The sequence below is a fragment of the Dendrobium catenatum genome, unplaced genomic scaffold (assembly GCF_001605985.2).
Source record: "Dendrobium catenatum unplaced genomic scaffold, ASM160598v2 fragScaff_scaffold_621, whole genome shotgun sequence".
Lineage (NCBI taxonomy): Eukaryota > Viridiplantae > Streptophyta > Magnoliopsida > Asparagales > Orchidaceae > Dendrobium > Dendrobium catenatum.
Window position 1 is genome coordinate 12,159,160 of NW_021319083.1, and position 20,180 is coordinate 12,179,339.

General features: G+C 31.7%; 1 protein-coding gene across 1 annotated transcript in view; it reads right to left on the minus strand.

Moving 5' to 3' along the window:
- The window catches only part of LOC110114003 (putative pentatricopeptide repeat-containing protein At1g26500), a 34,847-nt gene extending 17,520 nt beyond the window's left edge, over window positions 1-17,327 (minus strand). The window contains exon 1 of the mRNA XM_028694990.1: window positions 17,266-17,327. Within this exon, the coding sequence (XP_028550823.1) occupies window positions 17,266-17,327 (62 nt within the window). The remainder of the gene's footprint in view (window positions 1-17,265) is intronic.
- Between the last annotated feature and the right edge of the window lie 2,853 nt (window positions 17,328-20,180).

Sequence of the window (20,180 nt, forward strand, 5' to 3'; positions counted from 1 at the left end):
TTTCTTAAGAATTGTCATCAGTGCCAAAAAATTATGAAAAAAATTATGTAATTAAAATACTATAATATCAATGCTATGATGAAGATGATTTAATTATGATTTGGACTTATAATGACTCCTTAAAAAAATTATTTATTTGGGTCAAAATACAAGATATCACATGAAAGATGTTAGAAATTAAGTAGCATCAATTAGGAGAATATTTAGTAGAGGTCTAACGACGGTTGGAGATCCGACAATCTCCAACAAAATAACATAAGTTTGATGAAGGTCAATAGTTAGGAAGAAATTCGGTAGTAGCTAATGAACAAGGAGAAGTCTTACGATGATCGGTGGTTGAGAAGAGATCTGACAACAATCAACGAAAAGGCAAAAGTTTGGCAACAGTCAGTGGTTGGCAAGAAATTTGGTGGTGGAAAACTAACAAGCATAAATCTAACGACGGTCGGTGGCAAGAGGGCTATCCAATTTTTATCTTTCTTCCTTCTTCCTTCTTCATTCTCTCATGTGAATAATGAGGGTCTATTTACAATGTTTTGAGAGTGGCATGGCTTGTAAATATGGAGAAGATCAAGAGAACGTTGGGAGTGTTCCATTGGATTGCTGATAATAATTCCCTTGATCATAGATCATTTATCAAGTATTTATGTGCCTTAATGATGTTAAAATTAATCAATCATAGGCTTGTTGGATTCTCCTCATCAAGCTGCTCGATTTGACTATAAGCATGCCATATTGGATGATCATTTAGTCATCCAATTAATGTATTAAACCTTCTAAAGTATGCTTCAGACCATTGATTTGGGCCCATTTGGGTCTGGATTGGATATATTTTTGGGTGTTTGGGTTTATATCATTAAGGTGTTCAATTTGAATGTAAGCTTGCAGAAATTGGAGTTTAGATGGTTCCATTTTTTAATTTTTGAAATTTAATCTCATATTTGCATTGATATTCATGCTCAACCAAGACGAATTTTTAATGACATATCAATTCTTTCCATTTGATTATGAGGTACCCATCAACCTTAATAAGCCAAAATGGTAAAACATCAAGGAAAAATCCCTTTTTGGCACTCTACCACCAACTCTTATTCTTAATATCAACTCTAGAATTTTATGTTGAACTTCTTGATTTATGATCTACCCTTCTCAATGGAGTATGATGAAACAAACATACAAATGAACTCTTAAACACATATACAATTCCATAGGGCTCTTCTAACTTCCTTTGAATAATACATTATATACATTGAATGTTTACTACAGTATATCAGGACATTCTCCTCTTAAAAATAGCATCATTTGTAATCGATGATAAACACTATTGGAATCATTTCAAATAGGCTAGGACCCATGTCTTTTTTTCCTTTTTATGGGGTTTCAAGATAAAAGATATGGTGTCTATTGCAACTACTCTTTTATCTACTTGTGATGGATCTTTATATAATATTATGGTAATAAACTCTTTGACTCTACCACTACGAATATTTTTACATGCATAAAAAATAATAATATTTGCCTAAATTAATTATATCCTATCATGTATATCTAGTTCATCCGGTGTGTGTAACATCTGCTGTCAATGGATTTACAATATATATTTATGTATAGGATTTCTTTTAATATTGATATTTAGGATTCTTATAAGAGAAGTTATATTAATGGTCAAGTGTTACCCGAGTGAACTTGCATTCCTAAGAGGATTCTTGAGAGATGAGAAATGTTTTGTAAAATTAGTTCATGTGATGTCTTTATAGAACTTTTTAGGGAGCACTTATAGTAGAAATTGAAACACCTTAGTGTTTAATACTTTTGAATGTTATATGCTATGTGTATGATCATCATGTCAGCTGAAATTTATGAGAAGTTTAGAAATTACACTCATGGGTGTTTAATTTGGATTTAATTATTTAGGGGAAATATATTAAATACAATTCTTAAATGAGGGTTAAAATCCTTGAATCAAAATCCATGAGTCACAAGTGAAAGTGAAGTGTGTCTGCATGTACTTTTGCATAGGTGGTACCTTTGGGGCATTATTTTTAGATTATTATTATTATTTTAATATATACATCACAAATTTAGTTTATATATAACATATATGAGAAAAATTTTAATTGCAATTCATGCAGAGTACAACTTTAATTAACATGTGAAAAAATATCTCATAGGCATCATTCCTTTAGTTAATTTATAAACAAATTACACTCAAGTTTTTAGAAGTATTTGATTCTTTGTTTTGAACTTCAAAGTCAAATTTATAGAATTATAGTAATATTTATCTGTTTTGCTATATATGTTTTGCTAAATCTCAAACATTGTAAAGTCATTTTATAAGTTGGTTTGAGCTATAAGGAGTATTATTTTTATCTACTCTCACTTTAGTTTTTCATTACTACTTTATTATAAATATAGGAAAAATAGTAATACTCTAACCTATAATCATATTTATTTAAATCTTCTTTTACTAATATTACAAGCAAAAAATGGCAAAATGTAAGGTGTATTTCTTGCTTATAGAATGGAACTCACTTCTCACTTATTTTTTGGTGAGTTCAATGAATGAGGGCAAGTGTAAGATAATTTTACTTGAGAAATGTATGATTGAGCCACCAAAATAACGTCCCCAATTTTTTTGTGGGTTTTTTACATACATAACACTTAAAACTTTCATATTTACTTATCTAACACTAAAACTTTTCTATTTACTGTTCAGCCACCTAAAACACTAATATGTAACCTAAATTATCACTACCGTTACCTCCGTTACATCCTTTAACCTGACTGTCTTTTGTGTAGGAATCGTCCTAATTGAGCAAGTTGATGTCGCCAATGCCGGTCGTCTTCTCCACGCCGGCCACTCCGCTCATCTTCTCCACACCGGAGCTTGTCTTCTCCACACCGCTTGAGCGGCTCTTTCTGCATGACTCCACCTTCACCTCGGACAGACTCGCTCGAAGCTTTTCCCATTTAAAACCTGTAGCTTTTTTTGATGAATTTGTTTTTGAAACAATTATGCATTTGTTTTTCAAAACAATATGAGGTTTTCTTTACATCCTGTAGCTTCTTTTCTGGATTGCATACTCCTGATCAAAACTAAGTGATCCACAATGTATTTCCAGGATGAATTCATGACCTTTTTCTGCCAATCTTTTCTTTATTTTATGGCCATGATTCCAACCGCTTAAGCATGGAAATTTGGATTTTTTTTTCCATCCCTGTTTTGCGCCCTGGTAACTTGGATGGAATTGTTGGCAGAAATGGATGCATTCACTGAATAGCCAGGTACAAAAGAATGGTGATCTATAGAAGCTGAAGTAGCTAAGCCACATGTAATAGAAGTTTGGATATTATAAACTGGCAAAGCGATCAATGATTTGGAGGATGATGAAGGGTGGAAAAGAAAGTTAGTCCCATGCATGGTGCAAGGACGGTATTGTGAGACCTCGTTCCCTTACTGTTCCTCTCTAGCTTGAATTTTCCTCCCAGGATCGTCCGGGACGATAGTGAGATCGTCCAGGACGATATGTACTGTTCAAAATATCGGCCTGAAAATAGTTCTGGGAGTCGTCCAGGACGATCGATTTTAGTCTGATCATCCCGGGACGATTTGGCGATCGGCCGGGCCGATCAGCCTAATGATATATGAAAATCAGCTCGTTTTGAGGAGAGAGAAAATCATTTTAAAACAAAATATTTGATTTGAGGAGAGAGAAAGAGAAAGGGAAAAGAGGAAAAGCTGGATTTTGGAGGCCACAGAGCGCTTTTCGTCCGACGCTGCTGTTGGGAAAAGTGTAGATCTCGTGGTAAGGACTCCGAATCCTATTTCTGATGTCTCATATATGCTGTGTTAAGTTTAGTGTGGCAGAGATGAGGATGCTCAGGTGGATGAGTGGCTTTACCCTTAGAGATAGGATACGAAATGAGCATATATGTGAAAAGGTTGGAGAAGCTCCAGTAGAAGATAAGATTAGAGAGAGTCGCCTTAGATGGTTTGGTCACATAAAATGACAGCCTTCTGATGACCCGGTTAGGAGAGTAGAGGTATTAGATTTGGCTTATGTTAAGAAAGGTAGGGGTAGACCTAAAAAGACTTGGTTAGAAAATATTAGGAATGACCTTTCTTTATTAGATTTAAATGAGAATTTGACTTTTAATAGGACACAATGGAGAAAAAGGATTCATGTAGCCGATCCCATGTAGTGGGATAAAGGCTTGATAATGTCGTTGTTTTTGTTGTATAGTAATGTTGAGATTGTTTATATTAAGTGTGAAGAGATATTGATAATTCCACTATTAAATATGGATTCTATACAAAATGAAAATAATAATAAAAATAGTGTAAAGAAAGGAACAAATATATGTGGGGGAACACGAAAAAAAGAAGAAACAAGTAGTTTGATCATCGATGCATGAGCTATTAATTTTAGCTACTATGCTTCATTTTATCTCCTTAAAGCAGCTCCATACACCTACTGTTAGATAATTATCCAATTTTAAATTAGGTTGCTTTGAAATTCATCACACCATATGTAAATGCCTATAAATAAGTTTATAGATGTTGTAATTCGAAGTGCTCTAAGATGAATGAACAAGGCCCGCTCGCAGTGCAACGACACAAGTGTTTGGAGCATCGCAATGCAAGCGCTCCCCCTCCCCCCCGCTGACGAAGTTAAACATGAAAAGTGAGAAAGGAAACTACGTAGACCCACTTTTGCGCAGCGCAACGACACTAGTGTTTGAAGCGCCGCAATGCGAACCCCCCTCTCTTAAATACATGTGTGGGAGCTTAAAGGAAGAAATAAATAAAAGTGAGGTTTTAAGCAAACATCGAGAAATGTGCAATATACTTATTTATTACAAAATATGTTAATCTAATAATTAAAGCATACATTTTTTTTAAACCCAAGAAGGGTCGTATGCATTGATTAAATTAAAAAAAAGTACAAGGTCCTTAAAGGGACCTCGAGCTCCCTAATGCTCAAAAGAGCTACAATAAAAAATAAAAAATAAAAAAATCCTATGATCTCAAATTCCCTACTACCATATACAAAATCACATAAGGATATTCTAGGTTGCAAGAAACCCTCACCCAAAAATGATAAAAGAAATAAGGATACTCTTTAAGCTCAATCTCTTCCCACAAAATTTCAGGAACAAGCAACACTGCTCCAAAAGGTTCTTGCAAAAAGCTTGAAATAAAATAGAATAAAGGAAACCTAACATCAAACCTATCATAGATGTTATCCCTTGCATAGGTAAGAGATATGATACCCAATTTTTTCTATTTAAAAAAATTATGAACATTCAGGGAAAATAAAATATAGTAGCCAAAACTGTCCACTCGAGAAGATAAGTGGCAAGGAGAAATATTCCAACCCTTAAAACCGAGGTGCACATTAGTATTCCAACAAAAATTAAGATCATTTATGCTAATAAAATATATATACAAGCAGCCATTAGCAACAGAATAAAACAAAAGTAAGGAATGGGAATACTAACTTAAGTCACCCCAAACTAAACAGGAAGAATCATAAAAAATGATATAATTATCATAAGGATGAGCATAATAAAAATCCTCATGAAATTATAAAGAGATGTATATTGTCAAAAAGATACCCACTCAAAAGATTATAATTCGAGGGGCAAAACCTACAATAACATCCAACAATCCAAACCTAGTAAAAAGCCAACACACCTCCATACCCTCATGAATATTGTCAAAAATCTGTTCAAACATCCAATCATAAAATGGTCCCATAAACAAAATTGGAAACATGGAAGAGACATCATCCAACCGGTCCCAATTACGAATGACCAAAAAGCACCACCTGAACATGCAATACAATACATCCCATAAAAAGGCACAGAACCGAAAAAAGAAAAAAACAAGTTATCTAAAATAGGGGCAATGAAACCAAACTTAGAAGTGATGGAATTTAAGTTCCACAAAATAAGCAACCCACAGGAAAACCCATAAACCAAAGGAAAAATTGTTCAATTCTTATCATCCAAATAAATAGAAGCCACTACTCTAATCAGAGAGCATAAGAAAGACTAGAGACAAGCCCAATTAACCTATAACATAAGGCAAACCCAATTTATCCAAACGAATGAGGCCTTTAATAGAGGTTGGCAATTCAACATAAGTAAAGTCGTTAGGAATTTGCAAATTGGAACCCATATTCGCAAACCAATCAGCATAGTTACCTTCCCTATGAATATGTGTAATATTCACATGAAAAGAAAGAAGCATATGTTTAATATCCCTAATTAAATAGAATAAGTTAGAACTGCAGACTTTATCATACCTATCTTTGAGGCAAAAAACCATATGAATAGTGTCCATTTCAATCCAAATGTTACTAATACCAAGGGATAAACATAATTTCAAACCATAAGAGATTGCAGATAGCTAAGCAAATATAACAAAACATTTAGTAAGAGGAGTGGCATAAGCTAGAAATGATAAAGTTAACATTAGAGTCTCTAATAATACCACCACACCGACAAGAATTCTGCACAATTTAGCATGTACATATTAATAGGAGGTTTTAACCAATACACAAAAATAGGAACTTCACTGTGGTCATTAACAAGTAAAACAATATCAAAATCTATAGCAACAAAAGAAAAACCTTTAAAACTCTTAAAAGTTAAAAGATGGACAGACGATCTAGTAACTTTATCTTTATTGATTTGAATAATCTGATCAACCTTCTTAGGTAAACCATTAAAAAAAAAATTATTCCTAGCAAGTCAAAGGTACCATAAAATAAGAGAAGAAATGAAATAAATAATATGACCTCTAGACTTAGAAAACCATTTATTAACCGTCACCCTAATAGACATATTAACATTGAAATAATTAACTTTAAAGATATCCTCAAAATATAACCAAATTTTAGTGGCAATGGGACCCAAAAGTAAGTTTTCGACATGGTAGCAACATTGACACTTAGAAGTCATACTAAAATCTCTTTTAACTAAATTGTCATCCATTGGCACATAGTTATTCAAAAGATGCCAAACAAAAATAGCAATAGAAGATGGGATACTTTTATGTCATGTCATGGAAGAAATATTATTGGAAATGTGCTTAACTCTAAAAACATGCCAAACATCCATGAGGCTAAAATCACTATTGTTCGCCATATTATATAATAAAATATCCTCAGACACTATATTAAGAGGAATTTGTAAAATCTTATGAATAATGGTTTCAGAAATAACCTCAGATAATTTTTTATAATCCCAACAGTTATTAGAGATAAAGGAATTAACTTTGATAACCGAAGTAGAGACGACATTACACATATGGTCCACAGAAGTGGAATCCATCCTTTTATCTTGCCAAAAAAATAAATTAGCATTACGAAGACCCCATAAAATATAAGGCTTCGCCTGCCATTTGATATCACACAGTCTCTTCCAAACTTTGGAGTTACCCTGCTTATAATTACCCATGGTAGGATGAATATCAGAACAATATTTAGACATCATGAAATTTGACCAAAGACTCTTGTTATCATGAAAATTGAACCAAAGCTTGAAAGAAAAAGCATGGGCTAAATCCCTCATACTTTTAAACCCTAAAGTACCTTCCTCAAGAACACAACAACATTTATACCAAGAAGAACATATAATTTTAAAATTTGTACTTTTACCTTTCCAAAAGAACCTATTAAAGATTTTTTCCAACCTATTACGCACATCCACAGTTGGATTAATAGTATGAAATATATATATATATATATATATATATAAAGAACAAAGAACACTCTTAATTAAAACTAATCTCCCACCAAACCTAAGAAAGTTAAAATTCCAAGAATTAAGTTTATTATGAACCGACGAAATGAGATCATCAAAAAGAAAGGATTTTTACGACCTTTAAACAACTCTGAATCTAAGAAATGAGATCATAAAAAATAAAGGATTTTTACGACCTTTAAGTAACGAAACACCTAGGTACTTAAGAGGAAGAGAAGCATGACTAAAACCAGAGACCCTTTTAATAGCATTAATACGATCAACAAACATTCTAGAGGGGGTTATAATGCAAGATTTAATTTTGTTAAGATTAATACCACTAATTTTCTCAAATTTGTTTAAAAATTTCATAATAATTCTCACTTTATTAATAGAACCATTATAGAAGATAATAACAACATCAACAAAACAAAGATGGGAAATAGGAAAGCCACCTAAGGTTCTATAACAAAGATTATTATGATTTTCATAAAGGTTAGTGAGACCTCTAGAGAGATACTCAACCAATATAATGAACAAAGCAGGAGAAGTAGGGTCTCCTTGTCTAATACCATGAGAATACCTGAAAAAACCTATACTTTTGCCATTGACAATAATAAAAAAATAAGAATTCTCGATACAATTCCTAATCAAAGAAATGAAAAGAGGGTTAAAGCCAAAAAGTTGTAAAGTTGTATACAAAAACATCCAATTGATATTGTCATGGGCTTTAGCAATATCTAATTTGAAAATAGTATTCCCACCTCTAACTTTGAGATCAATATCTTGAATTAATTCTTGAGCCAATAGAATATTATCAGAGATAGTTCTACCTTTAATAAACCCCATTTGATTTGTAGAGATACTTTTATTAAGCATAGGAGAAAGACGGTCTATAAAGATTTTAGAGATAAGTTTACTAAAAAAGGAACATAGACTAATAGGAGAAAAGTCACCCCACTTAATTGCAGAAGCCTTTTGGGGATAAGCACAATAGAAGCACTATCAAAAAATGTAGGTAAAGGAGAATCATTAAAAAAATCTAACACGACACCATACAAATCGTCACAAATAATATGCCAAACTTTTTGAAAAAATTTCATAGTAAAGCCATCAGGGTCAGTAAGAGAATCAACATTCATAGGAAAAACAATCTTCTTAAGATCATCCAAAGAGAGAACCATGGTTTTGAATGAACTATGATGAAATGAGGAAGTTGAGTATAAGAACATTATGACAGCCCGTATTCTCCAACACCTCCAAGCTCTACAAAGGTAGTCAGATTTTGTGCAAGTATAGTGCTGTTCTAAATGCAAGTACATGCTAATAATCACTAATGCTAGTATATAACTTTTTTTTTTCATTAGCAAAACTGTAAATGGTTTAAATTAATGTTGGTATTTATGATGGGCTAGTGATAGAAGTTTACTGAGCTAGTGTTGCTCATGTTGCGGTGTTTCTTTGATTTTTAGGAAAAAGAAAAAGGTCTAATAGAGTAGGGAGAGAGACTCAAGAAACCTTGGTCTAGGATTATTAAGGTATTGCTTTTTATAATTCAATATTAATTATTGTTGTGTGTTGTTTGTTTGTAAAATGGATTATAATATACAAGTTTTTTTAAAAGAAATAAAATATTATCTATGTTTTTATGATTATATAAATAATCTATTAATGCTAGCCAATAAATTATTTGACTGGTAGTCCATCTCAATCAAACAGCGGGAGAGGAATTCTTTATTTATATGAAAAAAATTTACATACAAAAATTACACATCAACATCCCTTTTGGAACATGATAAGTTACGAGTTTGGAACATCATAAGAAAATATTCTATTATGACTCTAAGAGTAAATCAATATTTTTTTTTCCACCAAATAAGTTGACATTAGAGTAGCAAAAGCAAACTTATGAGATCAATGCAAGTAAAATTAGAAGACATTGAGTAATCAAATGAAGATATGGACTTTTGGAAAACATGATAAGTTATGTGTAGAAAGAATAAGAGAGAAAAAAATGAAGTTATAATATGAAGGTATATATTAGTCAAAGTAACCTTTTTAACTATCTCTCTAAATTAAATGAAGATACAAAAGAGTTTGTAACTCAATTAGTTTAGTTTGATATAGATAGAAGATCAATTGAGCTAAATAAGCTATTGATGAGACTGTATGTAGGTAATCATAACAACTATAAACCAAGGTAGTGATTTTTTTCTACTAGAGTGAGATGGAGCTTAGTGAACAGAGATTTATTGAAACTACTTGTCATAATATTAGATTAAATGAGATTTAATCTCATTTCTTAAATTTGATGGGACTTTACTTGAATGAAAACAACAATCAAGAGTGATTAAAAAGCCTGAAGGTTTATAGATTATGGGAGAATACCACTACAAGATTGAAAATTATTTCACAATAAATTTTTAATAAGATATGTGATTACCATCTTAAAAGAGAATGAAATTATTCATTGTAGATGATTTTACTTTTAATTTTTTTTTTCATTGTGAAATAACTTAAAATAAATTGAAATCATAAGTACATAAGCATATAACTTAACTTTCAAAATGATATTCATTTAAGGAATCAATATATTTTGATTAGCTTAACTATAATGATCTTCATAATTACTTTACACAAACAAGCTGGTAACTTATCAGTTCATCAATAATTAAATTTGGCACTTAATTAATCTGCTACTCAGATAATATAATCTTCTCTCTTATGTATAATTTAAGTATTGTGCTAAAGTTTTAAAGATCAAATGATCAAGCTCTAAAAGTAGGATGCCATTTTTGTGATAAGATTTGCATTAAGAGAGAGAGAATATCTTCTAAGTTGTTTCTCTAGATAGTTACTCCTATGCAGATAAAATCTCTAATTTAAAGGTCCATTAAAGAGAATAGGCTAAGAAAGCGTTGGTAACAATATAATATGCGGTTATTATGATTTTCACTCAATGGACTCTCAGCCAGTATACTCTTAACAATTTTTTTGGTTATAATCTACTTGAATATTTTTAAGAGTTCATTTAAAGAGTTTAATTAAGTAGCCTATCGGGAATATTATCTTAACACAATTTTTTTTATTCAACTCATCTCTATCTACCATACACAACATGAGAAAAAGCTGAGAAGAAAACAAAAAAAAAAAAACTTCAAAATTTTCATTCATAAAATAAAAGATGCAACTTTGCACGAAAAGAAAAGCAGAGAGATTATAAAATGGGTATTATAGGCCGCCCTTAGAGGAAACCCAACTGCTTAAATTTAGAGAAATGTCATCTTATAACTCTTCACTAAACTCATAAATATAATTGAAGTAGAAGATAGGCTACTCAGGTGCGCTAACCCCTAGTGAGCCTCAAAGAAGTTGGTCAAGCAAGCGAGAAAAGTCATTGCTATTCAAAGAAGAATTCAATCAATATCATCGAAAGATCTTCAAGAAGCAAGAAAGCTGAAAGAGTGTAAACATTCAAATAGAAATTTGAGAGGCTATTTATAAAGGGCCTATACATCACCATGATGTTAAATCATCATGTCATTTGGGATGTCAAGTCAAAAGATTTTTCTCAATTACCAACTGGATTTGATATATATGATGCACACTCGAGTAATCCAATAAGCCAAATTACCATAAAGTTATATGAGGTATCATAATAATAAAGTGATTGATGCAATCTATACAAAATTTTATAATAAAAAATATTACTTCATAATAGTCCCAAAAAATCATATCAATAAAAATTACAAATCCCTTATAAATTTTTCTTCTCCAAATGCAAGAAAAAAATGACTAGACGCATAAGGATGACTTAAAGATAATGATAATTTCTCAAACTTTAAGTGAAGTGATAAAATAGCTCCTCCAAATAGTGATTAACTACATGGCCCAAAATAACATCTTTAGTTGTTAATCCTCAATGAATCTTGTGGCAGAAAGTTAACATCTATATTGAATTGACACACTTAAGTATATGTAAGAGATTTTCATAGAAGGATGACTTCATCCTTTACTTATTTTAATTCTTGCCTAACATGTAGGGCAACCTCACTAGAATTAGTGTTATGAATGCTAGAGAGAAATCAATCTCTACATTATACCACTTACATGGAACCTTTTGGCCTCTCCAAAAGTTAATCAATTATAATCTTCTTAACCATCTTTGATATCTAAAGCTCCAAATCAGCTTGAAGGGAAAATACTATTGCCTTTAATAAATTAAAATCTTTGCAACAAGGGATTGAAGGAGCAACCTCAATAAGTCGTGACGTCACAACCACAATTTTTGTAAACTCTTACATCTTTACTCGGATCTTAAGACTTGTCTCGTCTCCTCTCCTCAAACATTTTACATAATCAGCAAATTAAGTGGGAGGAATCAACAGCTTAGTTTATTTGACTTTAAAAGAAGGTAGCAAATAAAGAGCAATGATAGCTCTACTAAAAGGTTTCATCATTATGTAAGCTAAGATGAATTCGACAAAGAGGAATCACCATTAATGCTTCTTACTAGTTTTTTTTTTTTTTTTTTTTTTTTTTTTTTTTTTTTTTTTTTTTTTTTTTTTTTTTTTTTGTGAAGGCCACTTACAAGCAATGCCCTGGTAGCAACTTCCTTTTTTCCTCCTTAATTTTAGTTAAATCATCAACTTTTTCCTCAATCTTCTTCAAATAGGCATGGAGGAAGACTCGTTTGTAAAGTTGCGCCTCTATCATGCATTATATTCTTTAGCATCATTATAGCCACTTCCCCCACTCGATACTTTCCTAGCTTATCAATATCCTTTGAATAAGAGAGCAGTGTACATAGAGCCATTTATAAAGGTTACCATGTATAGGCTTCTCTTGAAACTATCTTGTATAGAGAAGCTCTTAGGGCCATGTACAATGATAACCATAATGAGAACTCAATTTGAATAAAAAATTTATTATTTATTTCTTTTACTATGTTTCCAAAGAGATGAGAATCAAAGAAAGAATGTACACATAATATTTTCTTAGGCAAAATGTACACAAAAGATTTTATTGGGCAGAAAAGTTCAAGGCTACTAACCCTCCTAAAGGGTTTGGATCCATCAAACTTGCTACAATGAACTCACCAAAGCCATTCAAGAAACCCTACTCAACCCCAAAGTCAGTTAAGCAAATTCATCAATCCCCACACTCAACTCAATAGAGTTCTCAACCTAGAAGCCAATTAAGCAGAGCTAGTATGACATAAACTACTCATACAAATTGCTTGAGGGACTTGGTGCCAAGGACTGACTAGTCGAAGTCATCCAAGCCACTTGACGTAGCCAATTAATCATCCAATTCGGCTAACCCAAGTGAGGTCGCGTTGCAACTTTGCATTGGTCCATTTATTATTGGAAATCGCTTATGCTTATACAATGTAATCAAAGAGTTTGGACTTGCAAATATTCATTTTATGGCAATCATTTATTATGCTACATCATATAATTTACTCTTTTATCTTATATGCAAAATTTTGTATAGTACAAAGTATAGACTATTTCTCCACTTAGATCGGTTTGGTTTGTTTCGTTAAAAAAGAAATGTAGTAAAAAAATACATGATAAAATGAATACTTTGGAGTTGTTTGAATAAATAGAAAGTAACTATAAGTGAATGTCTTTTTTTAGTTTGGGTTGAAGTAAAATAAATGCAGTCGAAATTCAAAAATGGTTGGATTTCGGCAAAGGCTCTAGTGGCTGCCTATGGTGGGTCAATGGGTGGCAACAATGGTGTCTGGTGGTGGCCGCAGGGGCAACAAGCGGCAGTGGGTGATGACGGTTGTCAGTGGCAATGGTGATCGGTGGTGGCCAGCGGCGAGCAATCGGTGGTGGCAGCGGTCAAGCTAGTTGCTGACGGTATAAACGATTCTCGTGCAAAACTAGGCGAATTTAGTTTACTACAAAAATGAATACATTTACTTTACTTTGCATTTCTTTTTCATCCAACAAAACATCAATATTTTCAAAACCCTATTGATAAATTATAATGTGCTCACACATAAATTTGAATTTAGGAGAAATATTATTCTATTCCACTAAGATATGATGCAACTATTAATGCTTGAGGAATGCACTCAAATTCTAATAAAATCAGTGAAGACTGCAAAAACGACACAATCATAAAATTGCATTTTAATACTACAGAATTACAGATTGTTCAAAATCCTCATAAAATTTCAAAGTTTCATATTCTTGATTACAAATAATAAAATTGTTAAAATTAGTCAATTTTGAAAGTCATTAAAGTTCATACTTTTTTAATATTTATAATTAAAAAAATTATAATTCTATAATTGTTGACTTTGACCATTCTTTCTATCTAAATATTTTGTCCCTTCCATTGTCAACGACTATTTCTATTTATTTATTTGTTCTTATTTTTGACTAAAGTAGCAGTGGCCAAATGGAAGCTCATCAGATGAAGCTTTACAAGATTTGACCGTTGGCATTCAAACACTGCAACAGTCACTGAAATATTTTTATAAGAAATAAAGAAAGAAATATTTTACTTTTCATGCCTCATAATGGCCTAAATTTGTTAAATATGTTCATAATTTTTTTTTTTTTGAAAACATGCTTTGTCTTAGATGAAATTATCTTCAATGAAGAATAATCTCTTGTATTCGTAGATTGCTTATGAATTTTTAATAATTTGAAACTAGTTTAAATGAGTATGAAGGTGAATAAGATTTGAACCTCAACTCGAACTAAGATTCCAACTTTGTTCGAACCGTATCGTGCGAATGTTGTGAATTTCTTCTCCTTTGAATTCCATGATCTTGGTGAACAATGTTAGGTAGGGAAGATAAAGATTGGATCGATTGTGCGCGTGAAGAATTCGTTGGGTCGGTGATATTTGAGCAAGCTTGTGGGACCAATGTTGTTCGAACTAGTTCTAGGGACCAACAAATTTTGTAATTAGTTTTGACGGTGTTCATGGGACCTTAGCAACTTTTGTTGGACCAGCTGAGGTGTTCAGTGTTAACACTTCATTGTGGAAGCTAGTGATTTAGCGGGCCGGCAATGTTTGAGCACAATGAAGAGGAGTTAGTTTGTGGGACCAATGGCATGAAGCAGGCATCACTAAGGAAGCCATCTTTGGACCGACGACATGTGAAGGAGAAGATGATTTCGCTAGAATGGTGACCTTCGAGACAACGAGTATATTGTCTCGAAGATAATTTTATCTAAAGTAAATTTTCAAACATATCTTATTTATGTTCTACATACTTATGGCATACAAAATATTCATGCAATCCACTGGTTTGAAGGCAACACCTTCAAACTATTGCCCACAATAATAGTTCAACAACCTCATTTTATATAAACCACCTTTGTCAACGATTTATGATAGCATTCTACCTGCATAAGCTTGAGTCGCTTGACAATGTATTTTTTAATATTTTTTTACAAATTATTTATTTAATACAAGTAATTACCAGTTGAAAAAAAAAAACATTCTCTAGAATTCTTCAAAGAAAATGACAAGGATACTTAGCCAGTGCCCTTTGCCCTTGCAAGCTGCTTATTTTGATCTCCATAGCAAACATTTTCGCCTACAAACTTACCATATAGCTATATATATAGGCATGTTGGAAGAGAAATTATTAGGTGCAGATATCGGACAATGAGAACCGTTCGGATTTGTTGCGCTTTTACTGAGTATTTACCGTGTTTTTGCAAATACTCAATAAAAGCGCATCAAATATTCAATTATTTAATAAATTTGTTGTATTTGCTGCACTTTTACTGAGTACTTATGTTGTCAAACACTATTTATTGCACGTGATAAGGTCATTGGAGCTTATTTTAAAAACATCAGCCATTATTCTATAGGAGTGTAGACAAGTGGAGCTGAATTTGAGCCACCTTCTGTGTGAGTTTGAGCTTAATTAATTAATAGAGTTCAAACAAACTTCTACAAGTTCAAATTAGCTCATGCAACATGTCATTTATTAGAAAAGAGAAGTTCATTCTTATTCAAGTAACTATTATAATAACTTGATAAAAAAAATATAAAAGATTAAATGAAAAATCACTTGAAATAAGAAAAAGAGAACTTCTTAAATAATTTTAACACCCTTTTACTAAAGCTATTGAATTTCTATACATTTTAAGTGTATTTTACATTCACATTTTTTAAATGAGATGGCTCGCAAACTGAGGAGTCAAGTTTAGGTTGGTTCAGGCTTGATTTGTTAGCTCATTGAGGCCGACTAAAGAATCATTTATTGAGTCAAGCTTGTACAAGCCCTCAAACCAACTAGACTCAGTTACACATTTTTTGAGTAAGCCTTCTTCTCCATTCACCTCAATTCAATCACCATTTTTCTTGCTGAACTTTGTTCTTACATCATTCCTTCTGTTAGTTCAGTCGAATTCATCTTCTTAGTTTAATGGTTCTTCTTTCATTCAATCATTTCTGCTGGGCAGAAATTTTTCTCTCTGCATTTTCCTTCCATCAACATTTAGCTACTAATAGGGAAAAATATTCAATCCAAGGAAAACAATCATTAGAAACAACAATTCTAATTATTAAAAAAAAAATCATGACATTTAAAGCTCTACTAATTTCTCTGTAAACTCTATAAGTAATCATTTGGGTCGGCTGCAACTTTTTATAAAGATGGTTATAAAATTATTATAGAGAAAATAGTTTTTTTGAAAGATACTGTAAAAAATAGCTTCTTAGTACGAAAGTTTTCTGAAATCTACGAAAAAACATCAGCTATGTAGAAACTGTAGTTACGATCTGAAAAGTAAAACAGTAAGAAAACTATCACGAACAAAACCTAAAGCTCATCGAAGAGAAGTGCAGTGGCACCAAGAAGTGGTGGGATCTAGACATCAGATTTGAACTGAGAGCTGCGTCTTGAAGACAACATTCTTAAAAGAGGGGCTATCAACAAAGAAGTCGTCCTAATTAAAATGGTTATATGTATGTAAATCTCTTAAAAATTAAACATAAAGTAATCTCCTCATCTTATTGAGGTATTTTATGTATCAATAGGTGACTACTAGCTTTTCAGTTTTAATTAGTAAAAAATTTTATATCAAAAAAATCCTCATATATAAATATTTTATATTAAAATGTGATAAAAGCTACTTATATGTTACTTCTGAGTAAAACAAACTTTAATTTTCAATAAAGAAAATCTGAACTACTTAAACCTTATAACTATTCAAGAAATAAGAAAGTCCATAAGGGCACAATAAAATGATAATTAGCATGCAGGTCTCAAACTTGTGGCATCCAAATAAGTAGTAAAACCCTCTAACCAACTATGCTAATAGGCCTAGGGAGATAAATTATTTAAAGAATTGTATAATAATAATAATAATAATAAAATTTTAGGGAGGGCAATTGCTCTTCGGGCTCAAAGGGGTTTCTGCCCCTGGAAGTGTGGGCTGTGCCCCAAGACCCTACTATAAATTTGTCGTCACAGGGGACCTTAAAAATATTGGTGCCAAAAGAAAAATTGCACACCTGTGGGCACACCTGTGGGCATCAGATTGAAGAAAGCTAGCAATGTCATTTTCAGCCTCTGATGGCGACAACATTGACACTCTATCACCAATAAGGTCGACACATGCTATTGATGGAAGCATATTCTTATAGTTATAAAAACATAATGTAGAGTGCAATTGTATATATGATATATATGGATTGAAACGATTGATGTGAATGAATATGAGTACGTGATTGGGAGAGTGATATCAGAGACATATACCAACCAGAAGATGGGAATTAAGTACTATACAAGATAAAGTGTTACGTCATGAGAGTCACCTCTTGAACCTACAGGGGACAAAGTGCTACGTGGCGGAAGACACCACTTGAACTTGAAGGGATAACCTCAAAAATCTTATTTGTCTCATGGATGATTCTGATATTGATTATTGATTAGGAGTTATAAGTAGTTGGAGACTGATTGGAAATTATAAGGAATCCTGGCGACTATCACATGATTCACTAAAGAGGACTTATAATGAGTACACTAATTGAGAGTCATAAATGACAACTGATCAGGAGTTATAATGATAGGCGCAAGACCAAGATACAAAAAATGTTGATACTGATAATGCTTATTATTATAACTACTGTATGAATGTTGACCTTACGAACACTAATTTATGTTACTACTTATTGCTATTGAATATGGATATTAATACTACTTTATAATTGCATAATTGATAGACTTGCAATAATGATTGAATGGTAAAAACAAAATGAATGACATAAGTGACTAGTACATATATCATTTACTGACATGGATTTTCTTATATGATTTACATCATACTATTTCTTCTTTATTTTACATTGATTTTACTTGTCAGAATTTAACTCTTAATAGGATACAATGGAAAAAAAAATGTTTCATGTAGTTGACCCCACATAATGGGATAAAGGCTTGATTTTGTTGTTGTTGTTATTAAGCTTTTATACTCATGTGATTTTATATGATTTCAGATAAAGATAAGGAACTGGTGATTTAAGGCTTAGCAGTAATTAGAGTTTTGGTTTTTAAGTACATTTTTCTTTAGTTTGTACTGGCTATTGTATATATTATTTTGGACAGTGGTTGTAGAATATAAATATTGACTGTAGAAATGTAATGATATTTTGTTTATGTCGTTATTTATTTTTTTAATTAATCAGCTTTATATATCAAATTGATCTAATTATAAATGACCATTAGTTGTTAAATGAAAATAAAATAAGAGAAAAAAGAAAGAAATTCTTTCAATTTAGATCTTGGGGCATGACAATCATAAACCTCAACTCAATAAAATTCTTTCTTAAATGGCAAAGCTACCATTATCTCCCTTCATGACAATAATCCCACCGACAATTGAAGAAAATAAGATTACTAAGCTATATATCCATGTTACTACTTGTAAAAGTAAATTGTTCAAACAATTTGCAAAGTTGGGATGGCTACCTAAAGGAGATGGCAATATTTAATTTCTTTGTAATTATATCAAAGAGAGCAAAAATATTAATTTTATAACAGAGCTTTCTACTCAAGATGGGGTTGTATATTTTAGCACTAATATTGTGTATAAAGTTACCAATTATTTCTCTACTTTGTATAATCAAAATAACTCTCACACTCCTCTCCTTACTATTTAAGGCTCCTATGTTTTTTAATTATTTAGCTTTTAAACTCATTAAGTAACTTAGTTTCTTACTCATTCATGGTGCACAATAGGTATCAAATTCTAAAAGTTGTTAAAAAAAAAAAATTTCAGAGTTGGAGAATTTTTTATATGACCAGGCATAATCTGATTATCTAAATTCCTAAAAAATCATATTATAACATGCTATCTAACTAATATCTATGTCCTTATGACATAGATTCTATAAAATTACTGCAAAAATTTTAACTAATACATTGAAATAGACTCTTCCTCTCTTGTGTTTATCAAACATAGGGACATAATTGATACCATTCCTCTTGCTTTTAAATCGCATAAAAGTTCATATCTCTCAATGTTCATGAGGCGTTATCAATAGACTTTTCATCCTTAATAGACTTCACAAAAAAAATTTTAATCAAAAATTTATTAAGTGGATTTTTGCATGTATCAATCAAGTGCCATTTTATTATACTTGAATGTGAGATTAAAAGTTTCCTTATGTCCTCCAATGGGTTGAGACAATGATATCCCTCTCCCATTTTTTACTCACCATTATCATTGATATATTTTCTTGCATTCAAGATCATGAAATTACCTATAGTCACTTTCAACCCATCCATAATGAGAATTTTGGTATTTGCCACCTGATCGTTGCTAATTATTTCTAGTGATGGGTCAGAAAAATTTTATGATTGTGTGGACCTAAATGAAATCATATGTTTATTAAAAATCACATATTGGACTACAAGCTAATATCCCCAAATCAAAGACATGCTTCTCTTGAGCTATCGTCACACAAGATTATTTTGCAATTCTTTGGTAATCAATTTAGGCTATTTCTCATTTAGACATATAGGCATTCCTCTTAGGGCTAATAGAATTCATGTTAAAGATTATCTCCCTCTTTTTGAAAAATTACTAATTATGGATATATGGAATCACAAATATGTATATTTAGTGGTTAGATTTTAGCTTATATGCTCCTTTATAATCAACCTAACTTCTTATTAGCATCACTAAGCTTATATCCTAAAAAGAATTTTAGGAAAATTTTTTCAATCACCAACCATTTTTTCTTTGAGGGGGGTGTGTTTAGCAAGATTCTATCTTTTTTTTTTCATAATATTTAGCTAATCTTCTTAAAGATAAAGGTGGCATGGGATTATCTTCAATTTTGACCCTAAATAATATTAACAAAATGAGGATAGTTTGGAAAATTCTCTATTATTGCTATCTTTTTCTTTTGAGTTAGATTAGGGAGTCATATGGACC